At 38.0% G+C, this 10,981-nt stretch overlaps 1 protein-coding gene across 1 annotated transcript; it reads left to right on the top strand.

Annotated features, from left to right (window-relative positions):
* Window positions 1–2,806: 2,806 nt before the first annotated feature.
* Window positions 2,807–4,396, top strand: LOC145773745 (uncharacterized). The gene has a single exon (XM_082584880.1). It carries the CDS (start codon window positions 2,807–2,809, stop codon window positions 4,394–4,396), a length of 1,590 nt encoding a protein of 529 aa, XP_082441006.1.
* Window positions 4,397–10,981: the final 6,585 nt, after the last annotated feature.

The following is a 10,981-nucleotide window of genomic DNA, read 5'->3' as shown; positions in this document are numbered from 1 at the left end:
GAGCATAATATGCCATAAGACCAATAATTCGTCGTAGCTCTTTGGCTGAGGTTGGAACCGGCATTTCTAATAACGACTTCACTCTTTCGCGATCGGGGCTTAAACTGCCATTACTTATTTCATACCCCAGTAAGTTGATCTTGTCTGTGGAGTAGGTGCACTTGTCATTATTGAATGTGAGATTGCACTTGTTTGCAACTGTTAGGAAATGCTGAAGGTTTTCATCATGTTCTTCCTTTGTCTTACCACACACGGTAATATTGTCCAAATAAGCAAATGTGCCTTTACAATCATTGCTCTCGATGATATTGTCAACAATTCTTTGAAACCAAGGTACAGCATTTGTTAATCCAAACGATAGTCTTTTGCTTTGATACAATCTACCATTGGCTTCAAACGCTGTATAAGGCCGATCTTCTACAGGAATTTCAACTTGATGGTATGCACTTTTCAGATCCAATGTGCTAAAAAAAGAATAGTGAGCAATCTTGTTGACCAAATTTTGCATGTTAGGCAATGGATATCCGTCTAACAACGTAAACTTATTGATAGTTTGACTGTAATCAATGCACATTCTTTTCCTGTGATTTTCTCCAGATACCACAAGGACTTGAGCTCGCCATGGTGCAGTGCTTGACTCAATTACACCTTGCTGAAGATCTTTTTGTATAGTTTCAGTTATAAACCTTTCGTTAGCAGCAGACTGCTTTCTGGACTTAGTCACAATTGGCTTACAGTTGGGCGATAAATGTTGAAACAATCTTGGACAAATATCCGTTTTCACGCATTTTAGTGCCCCCAGATACAAAGGAGCTTCGCTACCTCCAAAGTTAATTTTTACGTGCTTATGCTGAGCCAAGAAGTCTTGCCCCAGAATAACGTCCGTTAGCAAATTATCAAGCACGATAAGTTTCACTTTATCGTATTCACGTCTTTGAAAGTAAACTTTAACGGTAGAAAATCCATCGCTTTGTGAAGTTTTTTTATTCACGGCCAAACCAATTTCATTAAACTCCGGTTCGATAGGAATTGCATTCTTCAAAGCAAAATGTTTGCTCACATGACTTAGGGTAGAACCCGTGTCCACAAGTGCTCTTGCAGTAACACCATTAATACACACAGTGTAGTTAACTTTATTTGGAGCAGAATGTAAGGAGAATAAAGAAGCACTAGACGGATTTTGTGAAATTCGTTTTCTACGAGAACGACACTCTCTTGCATAGTGACCAAGATAACCACACTTATAGCACTTACTGTTCTTCGCAGGGCATCTTTCTCTTCCATGATTGTCAGGACACCCACAGTGGGAGCATTTTTTCTTCAAGTCAGCTGCAGCACAACTTTCATTTAACGGAAGTCTTTCACGCAAAGAAATCTCTTGTTCAGCTGATTCTCTCTGAGAACACTGTATCGTGTTGGCAAATGTTGATGTGTTTTCTTGGCAGTAGGTTTGCTGTTGATTTGAAACTAGAAAGGCATCAGAATTTTTCTGAGCAATATCTAATGAGCGAGCTTGATTAAAAATAGCATCGAGGGTTATGGTCTCTTCTCTAATATTTTCCAAGAGTCTTTGACGTATTGATGCAGACAATATCCCTGATATAAAAGCGTCACGAATCGCTTCATTGCGGCAAACTTCCGCGGTTACGGCTTTATAATTGCAATCTCGAGATAGCCGCTTCAAGTTTAATACGTAATCATCTAATGACTGTTCAGCCTGTTGTTTGCACGTCATTAGCAAATGTCTGGCAAATATGAGATTATTTGGTTTCACGTATAATCTTTCTAAAGTTCTTATTGCAAGTTCATAAGTATTACATTCACTGATGTAATCGTAAACATCCTTATTAACGTGGGCGATCAAACATCGCAGTTTATCGTCATCACTGATCTCTGGTTCAGCTGGAAATGCTGCAAGAAAATTCGCGAATGTTCGATTGTTCGATGCCAATGTTTCCACTCTTTACTAGCTTGACTAGAGTTGGGATCAGCGCTGAACAAACTGGGCTTTATAAACTTGCTATCCATCTTCAATTAGTTTGTTAAATTGTCGTGAACTAATACATACTTTATTACGCAAGCTTATATTAGCTTTAACAAACTAAATGGAACATCTAAATAAATATAAACAAATGCATTAAGCTTAGTACTTCAGACAATAAGATTATCAACCTGAACCGCACCTCAACATAACAAGCAAGTAAACAGAGTGGGAGCGCCAACTGAACAGTTGCGTTGGCCAAAGGCATTATGCGTGGAACGCGGCAAGAGTTTCTACTGCAGCATACAACGCAAATTACACGACACACTCAAACCGAAGTTCAATATCTCGCATCAATCGTTGTGGCTACAGAACCAAATCAAAGAAAAATACCCTCACGTGTGGAATCGGGTCAAACTTTTAATCATAGCCTTTCTCAGCCTATACTTGGTGGAGCGTGCTTGCAGTGCCATGACAATGCTTCTGGATAACAAAAGAAACCGTCTTGACAAAGTTAGACGGGGAAACTTAAGATTGTTCCTATCCAAACGGGAACCCGATATCAAGAGGCTGATGACATTGTACCAACCTCATCTGTCTCATTAGAGTTGGACTTTAAGTTGTAATGAATGGAAAACTACTTTAGTTTTACTTTTTTTTGTCGAGGGGGCGTTTCATACTCTGTTCGTTATCCAGGGGGGCGCTATTAAAAAAAGTTTGGGAAACACTGGTTTATACTGATTATGGAAGTAGTTAGTCATCAAATAACTTGGTGATCTTGTGATTTGTATAACACATAAATTGCATATTTCTGTAATTTTAGACATGCCGCGCACCTACAAATCGAAAAACAAGTATGGTAACTACGATTCAAGTGCTCTTGAAGCTGCTATTTTGGTCATTCAATGTGGAGATCAAACTCCAAGTTCTGCATCAAGGGTGTATGGAATTCCAGGAAAAACGCTATCCAATCATCTCCGAAATCCTGGAACATCACGACTTCCTGGTGGAGCAACTATTTTCTCAGCTATGCAAGAAGACGAGATGGTACCACGGTTGCAGTACATGGAAAATCGAGGCTTCCCTTTAAGTATTGAAAGGTTTCTGCAGTTGTCGTATGAATATGCTTGCAAACTGAATCGACGCGGATTACTACCGGGAAAAGTGCCAAACAACTGGCAAACTAACAAAATGTGCTCTAGAGATTGGTGGTTCTCATTCAAAAAAAGGCACCCATTTCTTTCAATTCGCAGACCAGAAGGTTTAAGCATTTCACGTGCACATGCTTTCAACAAAAAGAGAGTGACAGAATTTTACAGTGACCTGGATGACATTTACACCTGCAACAGCATTAAAGAATACCCTCAGGTAATTTATAACATTGATGAAACAGGTTTATCTTCTGTACCAAGCAATTCTAATCGAGTCATTGCTACGAAAGGATCACGAGCTGTGCATTCCATCCAAGTGGGAGAACGGGGGAGTTTAACAACAGTCATTCCAGCAGTTAGTGCCTCGGGAGAATGCTTGCCTCCTTTCTTAATTTTTAAGAGAAAAGCACCATCAGAGGAAGTCCGAGATCTTTTGAAAGATCAAGGCATTTCTTGTACTTCAACGAAATCAGGTTACATAGATTCCGATGTGTTCCTGAATTTCTTAGTTCATTTCCAAAGTAAACGAATTAAGATTCCAGGAAAGAAATGCATTCTTCTTTTGGATGGGCACAGCTCTCATTTCTCAATGGAGGCTATCGAATACTGTATGGATAATGGTATAGACATGGTTTGCTTGCCTCCACATACTTCCCATCGATTGCAACCGCTGGATACTCACTTCAACAAAACGTTGAAGAATCTTTGGGCAAAAGCGGTGGCAGAATTTCTGAGGACCAGCAACAGCTCAGCTCTTGCAAGGACCGATTTTGTCCAGTTGTTCTTTTTTGTGTGGAAAGACATGGTGATTAAAAGAGGTCTTATTGTCGACTCTTTTGCCTACTGTGGATTGTATCCACTGAATAAAGATGCTGTCCCAGATGAGGAATATTCCAAATCTCACGTGTTTTTTTCAGCGCAAGATACATCACCAGCAGCTGCTGGATCAAAACGAGTTAATTCATCATCACCAGCTGGATCAAGCAAAGATAATTCGTCATCGCCATCATGCAGTACAACACCAGCATCTATTCGTAGTGTGTTCAAAAGTCCTAGGAAATCTATTAATCTGACGCATATTAAGCCTCACCAAGCATCTGCAGTCAAACTTCTTCATGCTAAAAAGCAAAATCTAAAAGTGCGATTGAGTTTTAAATCTTCTAGGTCATCCACACAATCAGTGCCATCAACATCTAGAGATGCAAAGAAAACAAAGCTAGCAGCATCTCTAGCAACTTCAAAAAGATCTAAAAAAAGGTGCTGACAAACCAAAGCAGTGGGCTTGCTGCACGTGTGGGACCGACTATTACACATCGGATAAAGGTGAAGATTGGTTACAGTGTCCTGATTGCAGTTCCTGGTCATGTGAGAGCTGTTTTGGAGTCGATCGTTGTTATAACTGTGAATAATTGGATTAAACTTTGATGAAAATTGTAACTTGCTTAGAAAGACCTTTCCAGGCCTTGTTTTACCATTTATTTGCTTCATTTGCATTGAACATATGTTGCTTTGTTAGTACACAAAATTATTTGTTTTTTTGTACAGTTGCAAGTTTTTTTTAGTATTAAAACAGGAAGATGGCCAATTCACCCCCAATAAAATTTGCTTTAAAACGACGACTATCAAACTTTATAACGGAAATTTTTCATCAAAAAATGTGCGAGATCATAAACCAACGTTTTTAAGATGAGGCCTCTTGTGCATACTACTAAAAAACTCTGCATGAAGTCATTTGGAATGACATAGCGTACATAAGGTAGCATGCTGCAAAAAAATGGCCAATTCACCCCCTCTTACCCTATCAACATTTGCATTAAAGGACGTTGTCTTGTTTCTTAGGATGTTTGCTTAAGTGTTTGTCGGTCAGTCTGTTTCTTTCTGCAGTTTTGATGTTTTTCATGGATAGAAATAACTGCTCGCAACAATATGTGCTGCCTCACATAAACAATAACTTTCTGGACAAATTAACCAATTTAATAAATTCACTACATGAATGCAATTCTTTATAAAATAAAGGGAAAGTGTGTTCTCTGTGGAAAGCTTTTAAACTTTCTCGACTTCGCAGTTCAAGTGGGAATTCGGGTGGCGCTTTAGCACACTGAAATGAAAATGGGTCACTGAAAAATTTTAATTCAATTTAAATCTTTTTGAAGTCAGAAAATCTGACCGCAAATTCTTCTAGCAAATCTTCACGTAACTTAACATACTTTTAATAGTTTACAGACCTGGCTTGAGCTCTTTCAGATAGACTACGAAAATGTACAATTTCGCCAGCTTTCAATTGTGCTAAGAAAAGTTTTAATTTCCTGGTAAAGCTACTTACAGTATATTCACTCGAATATTGAACTACACAACTGACCTTTCCCTTGTGTAGACAAAGAAACTTTTCGTAGATATATGAAGAACGTAATGAAACTGGAGCTGATGCTTCTAAAGTAAAGATGGGATACTCAAACCACAAACAAGTCTTTACTGATGTCATGGAAAGAGATTTAGCAGCTTATATTGAAAAAGTAGGGAAAGTGCGGGACCAATGGGACTGAAAGGACAGCGCGATATCTTGCCCCCTAGTGAATAATTTTTGGCAATATTGATTTTGGACACGAGATAAGTATCTCAGGTTGCGCACGTGAAAGGAAAAAGATTTAGCTCAACTGTGTAAACAATGGCGGCAAAATATTAATTTTAAGTACCCTAAGTAAATTTTAGCTATAGGATTAAAAAAAATCTGCAGAAAATATCGCAAATAACAATGATTGACAATAAAGTTGTTTTAAATCAGTGATGCAAGAAGCAAGGTTGGTGACACTAATGGAGTTTCAATGGAGATGTCAACAGTATGGACAGCAGAAGAATTTCTCTCAAAATGGCTGGTTGCGGGATCGATGGGACAAGTTGTCCTATCGCTCCCTTATAGGCTCTTTAATTTGTATTTTTTAGAAATATGCTTACATTTAAGAAAAGAAAGTCTGAAAGAGGTTTGTTTTCTGAAAGTACACTTAATGATGCTGTATCTGATATAAAAGAAGGGAAATTAACCATAAGAAGTGCTGCTAATTTGTATGGCAGCCTATACGGTACCCAAATCTACTCTACCGTTATTGCAAATCTTCATCAAAAGATGAAAGGGTTTTCAAGTTATCTGCTGTCACAATTCAAGTGAGCTTTAGGCTATAGTAATATAGTATAGCCTATGCATTGCTAGTTGCAGCATCATAAATTAACTAATGGCCTAATCTTGTTCTTCGCAAATTTTTTTCACAAATTGTACTTTCGTGTAGAATAGGCCTGTAGCTAACAAATTTACTGATTGATGCTGTCACGATTCATTACCGCAGGCAGTGATGGGCATTATCGGCGATAAATTTTTATCGCTTATCGCTCAATTATTTTTTCAGTTATCATTTATCGTTATCGCCAAAGGCAATATTTGATTATCGCCGATAAATTTTATTTCGAATCAACACACAAATGGAAAGGCCATGAAAAGTAATATTTTTACTAGCCACCTTGTTAATGAAACCAAAATTGAAACCAGTTCTTCTTCAGTGCCTGAAGTGTGTGTGCACAGGTCGTTGTCAGGGGAGGGGGCATACCCCCTGTAGCGACGGCCCTGACAACACAATAATTTTTAGAGTTGCAAATTGCAATGCATGCAACAATTCAAAGTAACACATCACTGAAACAAGTCATTGCGGAATATGATATTGCTTGAAGCATTTGACATCACATTTTTTGCATCTTGTAGTAGTTTTTGCATGACAATAGGCGCATCGAGTTGCGTGGTAAAATTATGCTAAATACAATAGCCTATAACTTTTCCCATTTAGGCTACCTATGCGACATAGCCTACCTCAATGAAATATTTTTATTTCCACTAATACAGTGCCTATATTGTAATTCTTATCTCAACAACTCCGCGTTCTGCCATTGCTTTAATGATAGTGTTCACAAAGAAAACAAAAAAAATTATCTGAAATTATCAGTAGGCCTAAATTACGATAATTATGTTATTGTTCTAATACGATTAATTTGACAAGCTTGATGGATTTCACAGTATGCACATTTTTACTACTAATAACGCTTAAGATTACTGATAAATTTTCAAGCATTTTGAGTTTTTTGGAATTTTTTTGATTATTGCTGACTTTGCTGTAAACAGCCCTTTAAGCAGAAAGCAAAATACAAAGTTTGGAATTTTTATGGTATTTTCATTTGATTTAATTATTTTGCCTACTGCACGTAAGCGGCAGTGTAACTCAATTGATAAAAGCATCCAACTGGTATCTGAAGCATGGACTTCTAAATAGTAGCACCTGGACTGGAAACTAACTGGACAACATGAGGCCAAACAGTTGGTACAACAGTTGGCCAACAGTGGGCCAACAGGGTTAGTTACTTGGCTGTTGGCCCACTGTTGGCCCACTGTTGTACCAACTGTTTGGCCTCATGTTGTCCAGTTAGTTTCCAGTCCAGATGCTACTATTTAAAAGTCCATGTCTGAAGGTATAATAAGCACGGCGGTTACTTCAGTGGTTTGATTCTGGATCAAGAGGTTGAAGATTCGATACCCACTGCCGCTGTTGCGATTCTATTCATGCATAACTTACAAAAAGTTTTGTCCCTTTACACTTACAGTATATTATGTTCGATTTTTCGTCATGTTGATGAAAACAGTTCGTGCTGCATGGGATGGGGCAGCGCTAATCAAGATAAAAAAAATTATCGTTATCGGACATTATTGGAGATAATTTTATCGTTATCGCTTAACTTTTTTTTGATTTATCGTTTATCGCTTTAGGCATTTTTCGGTTATAGATTATCGTTATCGCTTAACTAAAAAATGAGTTATCGCGCCCAACACTGACCGCAGGCTATTGTTATTAAATATTCAATTGCTTGTTTTACAGATTTTCACCACCGAGGAAGAGAAAAACTTGAAAAGGTACTTGTCGATTCGGCCAAGACATTCTATGGTCTTGACAAATCGCAAGCAAAACGTCTGGCCTATGATTTTGCAGTTGTTAAAAAAAACAATTCCAGACTCCAGAGTCGTAGAAAAATAATGAAAAGGCTTGCAAAGATTGGCTCCGTGGTTTCCGTAAACGAGTTGATGGGATCAGTTTAAGGAAAACTGAGCCAATTAGTTTAGCAAAAAACGATGTCCTTCAACCCATGTAACGTAAAACTGTTTTTTGAAAATCTGAAAACTTTGTTTGACGGAGAAAAAATTTCTGCTGTTAATATTTGGAATTTGGATGAAACTGGAGTTAATACTGTACCTAGCTCCAGACAAGTTTTGTGCCAAACTAGTAGCCTACAGCAGACAAGTTGGCCCAATTCGATCTGCTGAACGGGGTGTGAACGTCACCGTTTGTTGCTGTATTAATGCCATTGGCGCTTATATTTCCCCGGCTTTCCTCTTTCCTAGGGCAATTTAAAAAAAGAAATGGTACGTGGAGCACCACCGGGAAGTCGGGAATTGGCCAATCGTAGCGGTTGGATGAAGTCTGATTGTTTTCCTACCGTCTTACGTCACTTCATTTCGTGCATGAGTGTTTGAAAAGAAAATCTAGGAGTGGTCATCATGGATAATAATCATTCAAGTCATATATCACTTGAAATGATAGATCTTGCTCGGGAAAATGGGATGTCATTACTTACATTTCCCCGCATTGCAGCCACAAGCTGCAGCCGTTGGAGGTTGGAGTTTTTGGATCATTTAAACAATTTTGTCGTAAAATGTGCGGTTAACGGCACACAGCACACCCAGGGCAATGGCTAACTATATATTACGTGGCAGAATTGTTTCCAACGCTGTGATGAAATTATTCACTCCTGAGAATGTTACGTCTGCTTTTAGGTGCACAGGTATTTATCCTTTTAACAGTGAAGTCTTCACCGAAGAAGATTTTTGCCATCCACAATGACTGAGCAAATTGGTAGCCCTTCAACCGGCATCAGTGCAGAAAATTCTTCACAAAAAGATTTGCCACTCACTTTCACGCATAAGTTACTGTATTGCCCGATACTGAGCCATTAGATGTTCCAAGTGAATACCCCACCAGCGTCAACCCTTGCTCTTCAACACCACAATCTGATATCACGTTGTTAGAAGCTGTTCGCTCTTTTTCGAAAGCTAAGCCAAGACAACCGCAAAAGCAACGATTTTTTCCTAGACGAAGACTTATTAGTGATTTATCGTCTAGCTCAGAAGAGGAAGTGAAGCTCAGGGATTCTGAGGATGATTCCAGTGAAATGCATACTGACTCGTTAGAATCGGTTTGTGAAGAGTCAGTCTTAGAAGTGCATGTTGGTGATTTTGTGATTGCAAACTTCATGCTACAGGCCGAAATGGCAAGCGAAAACATTTTATTGGAAAGATATGCAATGGTCCAGATGATGACAATTACTGGGAAATAAGTTTTTTGGAGAGGTCGCGAAACATCAAAAACAGTTTTGTTTTTTCAAACAATGCATAGTAAAAAAATTATCCTTGTCACAACCAGTTTCTTCAACATGCCTAAGCGGCATTCTACGTTTCTCAGTGAATATTTCGTCTGTATAGTATGTATGAAGACGTCTGTATGCAGACGACACAGTTCTTTTTACCTCAGGTAAAACATTGGAAGCTGTTCAAGAGAAAGTAAACAAAGAAATGCTGCATATTAATGACTGGTTCAAAGCGAACAAACTAACCTTAAATTACACTAAGTCATCATTCTTACTATTAGAGGAGCATCAAACCAAGAGTTTTGATTATGAACAATTTAAAATACAAATTAACGCAAATGACATTATTTATAGAACAAATTCTGCAAAGTACCTCGGAATTAACATTGACGAGAATTTAAACTGGAAAGTGCATATTGATGACATATGCCAAAGACTTAAAAAAATTTCTGGAACTTTTTTCAAAATAAGAAAATACCTGAACAGAAAAGTGTTACTGAGCCTTTACACTGCAATGGCCCATACTATTATTAGCCATGGAATCGTCAGTTGGGGTTCAACTTCAAAAAAACAATTAACTCGAATATTGGTTTTGCAAAACAGAATCATACGAGCCATACCATTTAGCGAACGAACAACTACAGCAGCTCCGCTCTATCAGAAGTGTTGTGTACTACCTGTAAACCTCATCTATAAACATGAAATTGCAAAAACTATGTTTAAGTACAAAAGTGAACAATCTTTACTGGATACTTCCAAACTCAAAGAGAAATACACTACCATAACACAAGATCTTCTCAACAGAATAAGTATTTTTTTGCCAAGAGTTGAAACGAAGAAGTCAAGCTCTAGCCTCAAAGTGCAAGATCCAAAAGTATGGAATGAAATCCCACACGAAATTCGCACACTTTCCATCGTCAAAGCCTTCAGTAATGAACTAAAATTACATTATTTAAAAACGACGACAAACCAGTTCCCATGAAAAGCAACTTAGCCTACCTCTACAAACAATTACGCTGTTTAAGTTGACTATATCAAACATTGACTTACTGCCGTTTATTGTTTAATGCCATTAGCCAATTCGAGTGCTTTCTTCAATCCATTTGTGTCTTCCTTAATGACCAGTTGGGAGCAGCTGACTAGACGACCAAATGGTCTTTTGCTGCTCCTGGTTAATCAGATTGAATTTGTCAACACTGAGCGTACTAATGCGTTCCTCTCTATGTTCATGAACTGTTTGTTATTGTGATGTAAGCTTATTGTGTATCGTGCTATTATAGAATCTGATTGGCAAATAAAGTTATTTCTCTCTATAAACAATCTACACATGGATACTGCAATTGCTTACGAACAATGACAAAAGAACTTGACCTTTAAGTTTTATGTTGATTTTTCA

This window comes from Aplidium turbinatum, chromosome 7 (genome assembly GCF_918807975.1).
Source record: "Aplidium turbinatum chromosome 7, kaAplTurb1.1, whole genome shotgun sequence".
Classification (NCBI taxonomy): Eukaryota; Metazoa; Chordata; class Ascidiacea; order Aplousobranchia; family Polyclinidae; genus Aplidium; species Aplidium turbinatum.
The sequence above is the reverse complement of the archived record's forward strand: the minus strand, read 5'-3'. Positions and strand labels throughout refer to the sequence as shown.